Source organism: Polypterus senegalus, chromosome 18, assembly GCF_016835505.1.
Source record: "Polypterus senegalus isolate Bchr_013 chromosome 18, ASM1683550v1, whole genome shotgun sequence".
NCBI classification, from domain to species: domain Eukaryota; kingdom Metazoa; phylum Chordata; class Cladistia; order Polypteriformes; family Polypteridae; genus Polypterus; species Polypterus senegalus.
In genome coordinates, this window is record NC_053171.1 from 39,466,067 (window position 1) to 39,482,040 (window position 15,974).

Below are 15,974 nucleotides of genomic sequence, written 5' to 3' on the forward strand. Positions count from 1 at the left end.
TGACACAGCAGCTCCTGTTACAGCTCAAATATATCACCAACAATACCCCTATGCCAAGTTCTTTTAATATTAAAATTACCAAACAAACAACAAGCCACTTGCCAGTCTAAAATTTTTATTTACTGCATTTCTTGTAGAAAGTGTCTAACCATCTACATAGGTGAAACAGAGAGACAGCCAGAAGGCCCTTTCTGGAAGTACTTTCACACTTTAAAAATCAAAGTCTCATATCCACACTAATTTCTCTGTTTGTTCACAGGGTTTCAAAGTCACTTTTCAAAGAAAAACAGAACACTTGAGGTCATTCTCAGCCTGCAATCACTCAAATTTCTTCAGGTTTTATTGACCAACTAATTCTTTAAGCTCTCCTTTCACCCTCTTTAATGGGAGCTTTTCCTCACATACTCTCATCATTTTCTCCTTTCCCTCCAATATTTTACCTGCTCTTCCCTATTCACCTGCATACCTGATAAAGGCTATAACATCTAAAACTTTGTCTTTGCACTTCTTTCCTTTTCAGCTTGGAAATAACCTTTAACCCTTTTTTCACACATTACATACATCTAAACAAATTCAAATGTGTACATGTGCAAACAATATAAACACAAATATAAATGTATGTTTGGAAATACGCACTTAATAGACCTAAATAATGTTAAGCATGAACATGGTAAGGTAAGTCCAACTAACAAACGAAATGAATAACATTTTGAAATATCAGCCATGCAGGACGGTATACACTGCTGACATTGCCTGTTGTGCTGCGTGGAGGTGTCTATGTAGCACTGAGGTCTAAAATCGTGTTCACTATGGCCGCACATGCAATTAAGGGATCATGTTTATGTCAGAGCAGTAGTGTGTTTGGTCAGTTGTACTTATGTCAGGGATGTGTGGGGTAGCACACCTGGGTATGTAGCTGTGCCAACCATGAAAGGTACCTGAAGCCTAATTTTAGTCCATTCATCCCACAATCACAAAACCGGGCCTTGTTGCATGTGTAACTGCATGAGCTGTCAATTCAGACCAAGACCTAGATTCAAAGGCAAGGGTGAGTGTGCTTTTGCGTGACAAACAGGCAAGCCATACTCTTCCTCTCTCATATATATAATAGTGATGACGTAGGCTTTCTTGATCCTGGAATTGAACTTTAGAATATCTTTTTTTTTTCATTACATATACATTACTTAAGATCACGCAGCAATGGCAACAGAACAGATACAATGGATTTCATGACACTTCATTTTCAGAAGCAGCACATTTAAACTTGAGTCACAAAAAAAAAAAAAAAAGACTTCCATCTGTTATTCTAATAACATGAACAATTACACCATGTTTTTCACATAAAAAAATGAAATTCTAAAGCAATACCTTGTCCAATCTTATAGCATAATTACATTAATTCTGTATGTATTATTTAAACCAAAAGTGCGATTCTGCAATTTCATCAAATATTTCACAGTTCAAAGCAATTTAAGTTGGCTACCAGATTCAAACAATTCAAAGCAAACTGTTCATGTAGTATTTAAAGATGGAAAATTACCTTAACATTTTAAGTTCCTGAGCAGCTTTAAGAATGATTTCATGTTGTCTTTGTGAAAGTGCTAGAACTCCTTTTGCTGCTCCTGATGAATCATCCATAACCTCTGGGGCATCATGGTGCGGAGGAGGAATAGCAGAAGGTGGCAACGTTGAAGGAACCTCCAATCGCTCTTCAAATTGTGGTCTCCGGTTACCAACATCAGGCATGTATCGCCTTTCGTGTAATGGTTCTCTGCTCCACTCTGGTCTGTCTGGCATGTAATCTCTTTCTTCCTGTCGGTATAGTGCTTGTTCTGCATATTCCTCATCTCCATAGTTACCCCTTTCCTGAAAATCTCTTTCATATAAATAGGAATGATCTCTCTTCTCTATCCAGCGATCTTCACAGAAACGGTCAGGTGGTAACTGAGGTGGGTACTGTGGACAATTTCTTCTGCGATCCTCTACTTCCCAATCTTCTCTCTGCATGTAGTAACCCTGATCTTGATTGTAATTCTCATTATAATCAGTGTAAGGTGCAACAAATCTATTTTGTTCCAAATCAAATTCATGTTCATACTCTGGAAAATATTCCCCACGTCTTCTATCTCGTTCCATATCGTAAGAAATTGGTGGTCGTCTCATTTCTCGGCCTATGACTTCATGTGGAGCATGACCTCTGGGGTCTCTTTCTATTAACTCATGTGGCAAGGGAGGAGGATGCCTGGGCTCTCTGTCCATCACTTGCTGTGGAAACACAGGGGGTCGTCTAGTATCTCTTTCCACAGTATCATGAGGTAGGAGGGGAGGGTGTCTGGGCTCTCTTTCCATGTATTCATAAGGTAAAGGAGGAGGATGCCTGCGATCTCGATCCAATGGATCATGAGGTAAAGGAAAAGTATGCCTTGGATCTCTCTCCATTGGCTCATGGGCCAAAAGTGGAGGCCGTCTAAATGGAGGTCGGTTTTCTCTCTGAAAGGGCTCTCTATCTGGCCAATAATCGCTCCCAGGCTCTTCCCATCCTCTTTGCCTGCTCATGTCCTCGACTTGTTCTCTGTCCATTGGAGGTCTTCCTCTGCCTCGATTTTGAAAATAGGGCTCTCTAAAATGTCCCTGTTCCTCCTCTCCATGCCATGTTTCTTCATGAAAAAGCAGTGGCTTTCTCTCAGTTAGATTTTGTTTTTCCATCTGAGAATTCTTCCATGAGTTGATACCTTGATTTTGACTATTTTCTTTTTTATCCTCACCATGCATTCCTCGATAATCCAAAGCAAATGAATCTTGTTTAGCTGAAATAGGCTTAGAAGCAATATTAGAATGAAGTGCCTTTCCTGGTGGACCTCTTATAGGCACAGGCCCCTGACTAAAACCTTCTGCCTTTGGAGTTGAAATGGCTTTCTGAGTTTCCAAATTACATAACTTAGGAGTGCCTTTAGGAGTGTCTGGTTTTGCAACAGTATCAGAGTTTTTCTTCATGTCTTTTTCAAATGGTTTAGCTTCATCCTTTTGCACTTCTTGTGGTTTTGTAACATTTCTATTGCTGGCAAAAACATTCTTATCATCATTAACTGGTAATGTGGAAGCTGGTTTGGCAGCCTCTTCAAGATTTACTTTTAATGAATTCTCTTTTGAGTCTGATTGCTTTTGCTCTCCTACTGATACCGAGGTCTGAGGAATAGGATCATTTGGAAGAAAAAAGTCACCATCTGCATCAAAATCATAGTCTGTGGTCAAATTTCCAGATGATGATATAATTGGAACACTAGATGATGGTTTACAGGTTTTTAAATTTTGGTCTTGTGACATAGCATCTTTTGGAATTGGCTGAGTTGAATTCAATTTCTCTGACTGACGAGGCACATGTTCTGTAGATTCCTCAAATTTGTTACTTTGATCACCCTTTGATAGTGCATTAAATTCTTTTGTCTGCTGGGCTGGAGCTTTAAGTGTCTCCATTTTTGCAAATTCATTCAACTTTAATGACGGTTGGGAGACACTTTTAGATGTCTCTGGTTGTACTGGTGATTCTGTTTTAGAAGGGACAGTAATCCTTGGTGGATGCGGAGTTGGAGCATCAGGTACAGTTTCTTTTGGAGGCTGTTCAGTTTTTACAGGCGAGTCAAATTTTGGTGGCTGTGGTAATCCAGAAACTGGTAATGGTTCAACAGAAGGAGGTGGACCAAATCTATGCTGATGCTCAAATCTGGATAACTGATTAAATCTTCCTTGCTTTTCATCAGATTGCTGATCAAATTTAGACTGTGAGCAATGACCTGAGGGTAAATCTGGCTTAGGTGCCGGGGTCTGAAATGCAGGAGCAGTAATTTCTGAAGTAGAGTTAAGCCTGTACAAGAAAAGAACATTAATTACTGTCCATTTCAATATTAAGAGAACAAAAAGGTCCATGATAACCCAAGCAGCACAAAAAAAGATGCTTCAAGTGATCTAAAATTATTCTGAATTTAACACTTTGTTAAGCATAACACCACCATTTTGCACAGAAATATTTGCAAAATTAATAAAATTAATGGTAAGCCAACAAAATATTTATTTTAGGCTAGAAGGGGACAACATCTACCTAAGGGACATTTCTGACCCATGAAAGATCATGCTAAAATACAGTTTTGTTTTTTTTTATTTAATGCAATAAACACAAGCCAATTTCTCTGGAAGCACACTATAGGTCACTAATTGTGATCTCCCCCTCCCAGTGTTCATCTGGCAAATTGCCAAATCACATTTTAAAAACAGAAAATAAAGCTGGATAGAAGGACCTAAAAGAACACTAGCAAGTGTTGGTTTAAACACTAAGTGGTAGAGAATTTGTGAAGCAAGTGTGTCAATGTTGAAGAAATAAAGCATTCAATGCCACTTTTTCATAAAACATGTTAGAGCTGTAGGATATGGGCCAAAAAAGAAAATGAATGAACTAAACGTAGGGTGACTAGTAAGCAGTTTCACATACTCCCTCCTAGGATTATGAGCTTGAGTGACATTGGCATGGTTTGAGTGGATTATGGGGGAAGGAATAACTAGAACACAGGATTCATTATGCTAGCATCAACAGACATGCTAATTATATTTAAAATAATGCCTTGTGGTCCACAAGATGTCTGGTCTCCTTTTTATCTCAGTTAGACTGATGTGCATTCACACTATGTGATGTACTTATAACACAGTACTTATGACATACATTGCTGTATTGGGCCTCCTTCTACTTCTGTGAAAATGACATTTATGTGAGCAGTATTAACAATGGAGAAAGATATGGGTATGCAGAATTAGCAAATATGAATTAAGAAAGAAACTGAATATAAAGTATCCATCTTTATAAGTACCCCCAGTCTTGTTATACCAGTCATGCATTGGATTGTGAAAAATATAGTCATCCTAAAAAGTTAAGATATAAAAAGACATAAATGGTTCACAAATATAACAATTAGCAACAAAACAGGATCAATGATCTTGAAACACAGAGGAGCTTTTTCCAGTGGAGAGTTTGAATGTTCAGACGCTGTTGAGTATATGTACCTTGCCAATGTGAACACATTGAAACACCTTTGTCTATCACACAACAGTACAAACTAGCAGCTTTGAAAATGTAGTCATATATTATTTTTGTTATTTTTAAAACGTGGACATATCAAGATTTGATCTTCAATTAAATAGTACCGATAGATAAAACAAACATCATGCCACATTGGACTATAAAGTGTCATTGTATAATTTTAACTAACATAAATGCAAATTCATATGTGAAAAAATTTACTACCACCTCAAATTTCTTAAATTAGAATCAGGTGCACCAGATCATGTATTTAAAACACAGAGATTTGATTTTGTTTGCTCTTAGTTGTTGGAAGTGTGTTATTACTGTATCTAGATCAAAACAGCTCTAAAAGGCCATCACAAAGAAGGTTTTAGAAGCATAGGACTCCAAAGATTTTAAAAGATCTCCCAGCAATGGGAAATCTATCATTCCACTGTCTGGAAGATTGTTTACAGAGTGAAGAAGAGTTCAGACAACTGCCACATTGTCCAGGCAATACAGGCAAGCTCAGCCTGAAAGAAATCTCTGAGAATACCAGAATTACATCATGGGACCAAAAAAGTTATCAGTTACCAATGGCGGTATGAAAGTGCACAGGTCTACCATTATAAAGAGACTGTACAAACTGGATCTACATGGCAAGTGTGCCAGGGGGAAACTGTCTATTTAAAAAGAACATCAGGGAAAGACTAAAGTTTGCCCATGAATACCTAGGCAAAGACCAGAACTTCTGTGCTCTGAAAAGACTAGGCAAAGATAAAATTATTTGGCCATAGTACCAGAAGACATTTTTGACAAAACAAAAGACATAATTTGACCAGATGATGCCGACACCAACCATAAAGCATGGTTGTAGGCATTACCTTACCTGATGTATGTTACAGGTATTGCAGACTGCAGTTAGACCCATCTTCAACCATTACACACTTCTTTATAAACAAACAAAAACCCACTCATCTGCTTTTTTGTTTTTTAAATAACCAAGCTATTAGACATGGCAGCAATGTCAAACCTAGTAAAGTCGTAATTAGGCAGCCCCAAGCACACTTTTGTAAATTTTAATCTAACTTTAGCTTGTATGTACATGAAAATATCCTGTACGTAAGTGAAAACATCTCATACGTACAAGATATTTTCTTGCATTACGAGATATTTTCACGCATGTATGAGATATGTAATCCTAAACTTTTTTACTGTGCAGTTCAGAGCCTCTGTAGAATCCTAGTAGAATCCCATTAATATGCTATAGCGGGATTTGAAGCAGGCTATGAAATCAACATACTTCTCAAACATCTCACAGCTGAAAGAATTGTGCATGGAAGATTGAGAAAAACTTTCTTTCAGTTGGTACTTTTTCTACAGAAATGGCACATCAGTGTATTTTTCATTGGATAAATTATTGCAAAGTCAGATTGTCATTGTTGTTTTTCCAATTATGTAACCTTTTCTAAAGATACTTTTTAAAAGAAGATCAGATCTTTACGTCCAAATATGTTAGAAAAGGAAAAAAACATTTCATACAGTGTATATGAATGTATTGGAGACATTACAGAGCAGCACACATAGAACACTTTCAGAACTGTAGGCTGGGGACTGAAAGTGAGGGCTGTCAGTCGTGTACTTTTCAATTGAATCAATAATTTTTTATGCAGCTTGCTCAAGTGTTTACTGAATAAATCAGGTTTACTACTAACAAAACAGCTATGTGTAAACGTCCCACCTAAGAGACAATTCTATCTAGGTCAGATACTTTGCAATTGCAGGGTCTAGAATGAAAAGAAATATAACATTTCATCAAATGTATCATTCAGAAATTAAAACAGGTTAAAATAAAAACATTTCTATTCTTATAAGTAGATACCAACTTAGACGTAAGGTTGCCAGTAGAATTATTTTGATATAATTTATATATTGAGGAAAATCACCCAGTATTACGTATCTGTGAGTTGCAAAAGTATGAGAACCTTTGCCTTTAGTTATTATATTGATTGACAACCATGACACTGATTGACAACAACCAACTCTAATCTCACCTTCAAATTACCATTTAAGTTCACATCTGCCACTCACAGAAATACTGGGTGATTTTCCTCAATAAATAAATTACTAAGTATGATATTTTTGTCTACTTTGTTTAGCTGGTTTCTACATGTCTACTTTTACAACTTAGATTTAGGTCATATTTATAAAGGAATATGGAAAATTTTGAAGTGTTCACTAACTTTCAAGCACCACTGTAGTTGGTATTTCATTCCTGATTGCATGACACCAATATCCAGTTCCACCCTGTTCAGCAGGCTGCAGAAAGGTGTACTTAAAATGACTGCAAAAGTGATCCAATATCAGTTCCAGTGGCAAGTATTTCAAAAATCAGCCCAGACTCAGTCTCCATAACCACAAAAATTCAGCATCATTGTGGTTTGTAAGACGAGAAAGGGTACTAAATGACATTCTTTATATACCCTAATTTTCATAAAATGGTTGATAGTACTTCAGGCGATACCTGTCCAATTTTATGTACATATGAATGAATACAAACTGTCATGCCATTGACAACTAATAACTCCTGCTCTCACACTTAAGAGGAGCATGATGACCAGCATTCTTTAAATTCAATTATCTTCAGACTAAGAGTATAGTTATGAATGGAAATAAAGATCTGTGAGACAGACAATAAGCTTTCAGATTGTTGTTTCACTTGTCAATAATGCTGTCTATCTACCTGAACACATCAAAATAAGCGATAATCTTACCTGGAATTTCTCTGACTTTCTGCTGGAGATCCTTGACTAGGTGGTGATAATGGATCAAATGGCTTTACACTTGGACTTGATGAAGTAAAAACTGATGGTAAAGATGTGGTGAGAAACCCAGGCTGTCCAGAAGCCAATGATGATGGAGGCTGAATTACTACAGAATTTGGTGTCTCTGAGAAAACTTTACTTGAAGATGATGAAACTTGAGGAGATGTTTGTGCAGGCTGAGATGGCAGAGATGGAGGTGGACAGTTAAGAAGTGGAACTGGGGGCGGGGGCACAGAGGTCACAAGGGGTGGGGGCACAGACATGGGCGGGGCACCGAGGTCACTGGAGGCGGGGCACAGACATGGGCGGGGCACCGAGGTCACTGGAGGCGGGGAACAGACATGGGCGGGGAACCGAGGTCACTGGAGGTGGGGGCACTGACATGGGTGGGGGCACCGAGGTCACTGGAGGCGGGGGCACAGAGGTCACCCGGGAACCTGAAGGTGGGGGTACAGAGGTCACCGAGGCACGGCGGTCACTGGGGGAGGGGGCACGGAGGTCACCGGGGAGGGGCACAGAGGTCACCGGGGAGGGGCACAGAGGTCACCGGGAGGGGCACAGAGGTCACCGGGGGAGGGGGCAGCATACTACCATGTACACTAGGTGGTGGTTGATGATATTGACCATAAGGTGGAATGCCAACCATGCCATAAGGTGGAGCGGACACATATTGATGTTGCATATTGCGAAGAGTCATAACCCTTTCATGCAGGTGAGCATAAGTTGATTGCATTTGATCCTGCCACTGCTTCCACTGTGATTCATATTCCTTCAGCTGGTCTTTGTGGGGATACGCCTGAAATTGTTCTTGCCAGATTTTAAAATGCCTCTCCCATTCCTGAAAAAGTGGAATAAACTGGTGCTGCTGCATTTCAAAATGTCTAAGCTGCATCTCCAGAGGCATTGTCTACAAATCAGAAAAAAAAATATTAATACAATCCTAGATAAATTACATTTTATTTATTATAGACAAAGAAAAATCTAATGTTGCACGAGCATTTGACTAAACAGATTATAACATCATCACAATGAAGTGGGTTGAATATTAGGGATGGTCCGATCGACCAGCCACTGATTAAAATCAGGAGATTTTCACTTAAAAAAAAAAAAAAGGCTGGTTGCTTTACTGAAACAACATCGATTGGTTATAAGACTTCAAAGAAGCATGCTCCCACCAGCTTAATAAATTGTCTTGCTAAAATGATACAGTATAATCCTCTATACAGTGAAGTACAAACTAGCTACAACAAAAACTGTAAACCTCCTAATGTAGATAATGGGAAATACAGTGGTACCTTGAGATACGAGTGCCCCAACGTACGAGTTTTTTGAGATATGAGCCGTCAATAGGTTGATTTTTTGCCTTGAGTTACGAGCCAAAATTCGAAATACGAGCCATCAAAGAGCTTGTCACTGCACATTCCAAGAAACTGACGACGGAGGAGTTGACGGAACTGCAGACACGGAAACATACGTAGGTTCTGCAGGAGATCGGTATCGCAGAGGAGGTTATCTCTTAAAGTGAGATAAAGGATGTGTTTGCAATGTGGGAAAAGGTTTCGAACTTTAAAGAAATGCCCTGAAAAAGTTACAACTGACTGTGCAGCGGCGCAATTTAATGACACTTGCCTAACACATGACTTTCTTGAAAAGAAACCCTGAAAAAGTTGCAACTAACCGTGCAGCGGCGCTATTTAATGACACTTACCTAACACTCCACTTTATTGAAAAGAAACACCCTTAAAAAGTTACAACTGATCATGCACCGGTGCAATTTAATGACACCTGCCTAACATTTGACTTTGTTGAAAAGAAACACCCTGAAAAAGTGACATCTGGTCGTGCAGCAGCACTATTTAATGACACTTGCCTAACACTTGACTTTATTGAAAAGAAACACACTGAAAAAGTTAAAACTGATCGTGCAGCGGCGCTATTTAATGACACTTGCCCAACTCATTTCAGAAACATTCTAAAGGGTTGGCCATGCTCTCTCTCTCAGGGGTGGGGGTTGACTTGTTTTCCATCCTATTTTTTGTAAAAATTGATCGATTTGTATGGAATGATTACAATAAAATTAATACAATTAAAAAAAAAAAAATAAAAATAAACGGGAGGACTAAACAAAGCTCCTTGGATAGGCTTCTATTGAAACGCCTTGAGAATGAAAGTGATGAAAGCGTGGCAAAAAAGTAAAAAAACTAGTGAAGAAAAAAATTACATTAAGCAAAAGTGAAGTTAAAGAAAAAAACATTACAATATGCTAACCGGCTTCGCCAATACCTGTTTATTTCTTTAAATTCTCTTTTATGTATTAGGTTTTATTTTGTTTGTATACAGTATTTGTTCATTACAAATACATTTTTCTTAAAAAAAAATTGGGGTGGTTTTTTGGGGGCTGGCACGAATTAATCTCATTTCAATTAATTTCAATGGGGAAAATTGATTTGAGATACGAGCATTTTGACTCATATCTCAAGGTACCACTGTAACTCCTAATTAGTGTTGCAAACATTGATCTAATTTCATGAATGACAGCCTTCTATAAATTGATTGTTTATAATAAAAGGTTAAAAACCCTACCTGTGAACACTCCCACACACAATGGAAAGATAGATCATAAAATAGATAAAGGGGAGGACTGTGACTGTCATATTTGTTCATGCACCAAATTTCAGTTCAGAATGCCAGGCCTTTTGGAGTGCCTGGAGGGGATCCTGGAAAGGGTCACAGTTGGGAGACTGCAGAGTTCCACTGAGGAATTCCAACGCCCATGTGGGTAATGGAGACACCAGGAAAGACATGATTGGAAATAGTTGCCTTCCTTACCTAAACCCGAGTGGTGTTTTGTTATTGGGCTTCTGTGCTAGGTATGGTTTGTCCTTAACAAACACCAGGTTCAAACATAAAGTGGCACATAAGTGTACGTGGTACCAGTGCTTTTTACACAGTAATTTTATTCTTCAATAGATTTGGATATTACCAATCTTTACATCAGGCAGACTAGGAACTAATAGTCTTTTCACAGACTAAACTACAAATGTTAAATGAAGACTATGTGAGGAGAAAATGTAACAGTCATTTTAGCTAAGGAATAACAAAATCAAAAGGTACTGTCTGACCACGATTAAATGGTACACAGACATTCAAAGACAAGAAAACAAACCTGCAGATGGGCTGGTTGCTGCATAAATTGCTGGTATTGTTGCAAGAGCTGCTGCAGATGTGTGTGCTGTTGCATCATGGCTTGGTACTGATAACCTGCTCTTTGATGTTGAGTGTGCTGCCACTGAGCTGCAGCTGCCTGTAACTGTTTCAGACGTGCTGCTTCTTCAGGGTCCTCTGTAGATGTGACGATATCAGTCTGTATGAAAACAGAAGAATAAGTGTACAGATAAATAAAAGAATGATATAACCTTTCACACAAAGATGACCCTTCAATACATCCATGGCAATTCCAGGGCTAACCTTCCCAGAACAGTCTCTGGGATTCATACATATTACAACCACCCATCCATTTTCCAGGATGAAAACGTTCACACATAAAAACCATCATCCCAGAGAAAGGGCAAGACGCTGTCCCAGCAAGCGACACATACCTGTGTCTGGAAGCAATTCTGCAATAGTTTCTTTCTTTGGTCGGAGAGTGTCCGTTACATTTAAATGTCATCATTTACAGATACTTATCTAATAGCTAATCTTAGAAAATGAATAAACCTCACTAAAAAAATCAAGTTACTGGTTCAAATTTCCTACAACAAACTCACTAACATAAATGTTATTGAGTGCATGTCATGACAATGTTCACACTTTACAAGCTTTACTCACATATACACTAACTCAGTAAAACACAGGGAATTAATTATACAAGGTCATGACCAGGGTTTATTTTTTCTTGGGATATTTGTTCATACACATACTTATAAAGGGAATGTATTTGAATGTGTAAATGATTTATACAAAAACAAAGTAAAAGCTTGACAAGTAAGTCATGTACTACCTTAACTTCTTCTGGAGGAGGTGGAGGGGGTAGTTCTTCCCTGGGAGGAGGTGGTGGTGGTGCTGCATCAGCAGGAGGTTCCTTTGGTGGAGGAGGAACAGGGGATTGGCCAGTGAGTTCTTGTTTCTTATTTTCTTTTTCATTTTTCTGCTGCTGTTTTAACTTTTGAAGACTCTGTAAATGTTGCTTATACCAAAACTGCTGCTGTTCCTAAAATATATATATATATATATATATATATATATATAGTAAATGATAATATCATGAAGGATATGTAGACATTTAAATATATTGTGTAACAAACTTAATTCTCATTTAAAACTTGCACAGTCCACTCCACAATTATTGGCACCCCTGGGAAAGAGAAGTTAAAAGGGTTATATTATAAAAAACACTTTAAGGTAAATTATCTTGGTCCACCACATGTGCCATGATTATTGTCACTTCTGCATTTAATAATGTGTAGAACCTCCATTTGCCAATAAAACAGCTCAGAGTCTTCTCCTAAAACATCTTGTAAGGATGTAGAACACAGAGCAGAGAGTCTCTCCACATCATCCAAGGCCCTAGGTCCTTTCTTGTACACTCTCCCCCTTCAAATCACCCCACAGGTTTTAAAAAGGGGTTTAGGTCTTGGGACTGAGACTCCCATGACATTCTTGATTTTGTGTGCAATTAACCATTTTTGTGTTAATGTGGACATATGTTCTGGATAACAGTCCTGCATTATGATCCACTGATGACCCACTTTTAGTTTCATGGCAGAGGCAGTAAAATTTAAGTTTAAAATCTCTGGGTATTTCATGGAGGCCATGAAGCCATTTACCCTAACAATATTCCCAGGGCCTCTGGAGGAAACAACCTCACAGAACCTCCGCCATTCTAGACAGAGGGGATCAGGTTCTTTTCGGTGTAGCCACCCTACTTTTAGGCCAAACACACCTTAAGTATTTGTTGAAAAAAACTTCTTTTTCATTTTGTCTGACCATAGAACAAAGTTCTAATCATGTTTAACAAATCCAGGCACTTAAATGTGTGGTTATGTGACAGGAAAGTCACAGAGTCTGATGGTAGTTTTGGACACTTGGTGATGCCAAGATGGTACTTTTTTTCTATATTTCTCGAATAGGGATCCTTGGGGAATTTATAACCTTTTTATTACCAGTCTCCTCACTGTGAGTGGAGACAAAATTAACTTGGGTCTTCTTCTAGGCAATTTGGTAACAGCTCCAGTTAACTGAATTTTTAACTAATGCCCCATGGGCATTTTATGGTGAGTAGCTATTTTTTTCAATAGCCATTCCTTAATTTGATGAAGGTCAGCACACTTTCCCCTCATTTGAATAGTGTGTTATCTCTCCCATGCTAATGAACGAATAAAACAATATTGCCTCTATGCATGTCATATTTATACCCTAGTGACACAGGGAGTCATGGATTACTATTATTCCATTTATACTTTGTTCATAAGAATTCCTAGGGTACCAATAATCATGGCATATGTGGTTTTATTTAAAGTAATTAGTTATTGCTTATTTTTTCTCAGAATAGATTTATTAAAGGTGGAATTTCCATCTTTTTTCAGTGTTGACATTGAGGTAGTTCACCAAAATATTAATTATCTACAACCGTTTTTAGTAATCTTTTCCAGGTGTGCCAATAATTGTGAAGGGGGCTGTTGGTGACAACTGCTATGTCTGACTTCTACCTTCTAAACCTGTTTAACCCTGACCAGCATCACAGAAAGCTGGGGAAGACAATCATATGGTACAAGATAGGAACAGTCATATGGGTAGGCTAATTAATAATTAAGTGAATTTACATCTCCATCTCTTCCCACTTAACCCCTCTACTGCACCCATATTCAGATTTTAAGAATTCTCAAAACGTATCCAACAAAATCATATGAATTAATATTTGGCAAATAAAGGATATTTCTCCACACACTACCATTCTAATAATGCTGAAAAATTATGAGGTAAAATATAAAATTACCTGTGGCATACTTTTAACCACAAAACTAGAAACACTCTGTAAATCTTATTGGGATAAACAAAAAGCAAAGTTTAACTGACAACTCCATAGAGGGCTTTGGGTCTGTCCTTAAGTGTTCTCGTTTCCGAAGGATGTTCTTCACATGAACGCAACCATCTATGAAAGCTTTTAATACTTTGATGGTAGCCGGAACTTAAAATACAGTATAAGGTCGTTTACTCTACCCTAAAAATTCAGACTTATTACAACCAATAATGTTTTCTTTTGGATAAATACTGTACTTGGTAACCCTAAACATCACTCCCTACCATAACACAACACTATCGCTTTTCGAATTAAGGAGAAACATCGTACCTGTAATGACATCGATGACAAATCCGGAGGCTGCTCCTGTCTTGGTTCACTGCTGTCAAGTACGGGGGCAATTGAACACGCAGGACTATTGGTCTCTGGTGGGGTATGTGACGGAATAACACGGTCTGTGGATTCCGACTGTGCGGTAGGTGGCGGAGTATACTGATGCTGTTGAGAATGAAGTAAGTCTACAGGAGGCACATTAGGTGCTGGCGACTGATTACTCTGGTGAAGGGCTGGTTGGGGAACGGGAAGTTTCGACTGCTGGACCTGGTCGTCTTCTGTTGGAGTAACAGGAGGCTTATGGTCCTGTTTTTCCCCCGATGGAGGGGCAGTTATGGGAATGGGGGCCTGCTGCTCTCCCGGCCCGTGTTGTTGTTGTTGGTTTGGAGGAGGAGCGTGAAACGGTGGCGGTGGTCCGTGAGATGGGGGAGGAAACGATGGCGGCGGTCCGTGGTGTTGATGCTGTTGCTGATAGTTGGGCCCCGTGGAATAACCAGTCGAAACCGAACTCGAAGAGCTTCCATGCCAGGTCCCGCTGCTGCTGTGCGAGGAGCCTCCAGTGTAAGGTGTACTGCTGGAGTGTAACACCGACTGCAATTGCTTCTGGTGAAGTTGTTGAAGTTGCTGCATTTGTTGGAGGTGTTGTTCTCTAAGGCTTTGGAAGTTGGATGACCCCGGGCCCGAAGAGGCAGAGTAGCTTCCAGATGAACCATAACCGCCGTAGTTTCCACTGTACAAGCTGGAGCCTCTAGGAGGCGGTGGTTTGTTATGGTAGTTCGAATGCTGACCCGTGTTGTGCTGGTAAGAGCCACCGCCATGCTTTCCCCAAGACGGGTACATCTTTCTTGGGTGCAGGCCGCAAAAGTGTCAACAAATAGCCTGAGCCAAGTGAAAGAGAACAGAAAGTCCCTTTCAAAAAGCAAACTCCAAAATTAGTCTCTTAAACCGTATGTTTTCTACTTTCAAGTTTCCCGTCTTCAGGTCCCATTACAACAATAAAGGTAAAGAAATCCGAGGTTCTCTTTTCTTCTAAAGAATTACAGTGCAGCAAGCAATGGCGTCGACCCTATTGACGAAATCGCGCTGCGCGTGCTTGGAAACCCGGCGCGAGCTCGAATCTTGAAGGGGGCGGTGCTTGTCTTTCTGTTTGTTGATTTGTCACTCCTGTCGACTGAAAGTGTCGTCATAGGGCAACCCGGAAACGTTTGGGACTAGATTCTACAGTAGCTTTGGGAAACTTTAAAAATGGTATTTCACCGGTGACTAGTGATGGGCGGAGTGAAGCCTCATGAAGCATCAAAACGTTTGAAGCAATTGTGTCGGAAATCGTATCGAAGCTTCGAAGCATTTGACACTCACCTCTTTAGTGACCCCTCCTGGCCATTTTCATTAACATTACACAAACTCATGATCCACTTCAATGACGTCTGTTATAACTCTTATTGCTTTTATTTTTTCGCTGCTACAGACTGACAACGAAGAGAAGGGTTCGTCAGCAACTTCTAGTGTCTGATGTCTAAAATATATATATATATATATATATATATATATATATATATATATATATATATATATATATATATATATATATATATATATATATAACTAACGCCGACAAGCAGAATGCACTATACGATAGCAAGAGTTAAAATAAGACGCCTCACGCATGGATTCCCGGCTCTTTCAATTAGTATTTACCTTTGCACTGTATCATTATAATCGCTCCTGTTATTAGTATTAGAATTAACCC

General features: G+C 39.0%; 1 protein-coding gene across 1 annotated transcript in view; it reads right to left on the reverse strand.

Annotated features, from left to right (window-relative positions):
• Window positions 1-15,308, reverse strand: part of ylpm1 (YLP motif containing 1) — a 107,747-nt gene extending 92,439 nt beyond the window's left edge. Inside the window, exons 1-6 of the mRNA XM_039742199.1 lie at window positions 14,222-15,308; window positions 11,873-12,082; window positions 11,039-11,236; window positions 8,376-8,779; window positions 7,822-8,217; window positions 1,541-3,862 (exon numbers count right to left, since the gene is read on the reverse strand). Coding sequence (XP_039598133.1) covers window positions 1,541-3,862; window positions 7,822-8,217; window positions 8,376-8,779; window positions 11,039-11,236; window positions 11,873-12,082; window positions 14,222-15,064 — 4,373 coding nt within the window. The 5' untranslated portion in view covers window positions 15,065-15,308. The remainder of the gene's footprint in view (window positions 1-1,540; window positions 3,863-7,821; window positions 8,218-8,375; window positions 8,780-11,038; window positions 11,237-11,872; window positions 12,083-14,221) is intronic.
• Window positions 15,309-15,974: the final 666 nt, after the last annotated feature.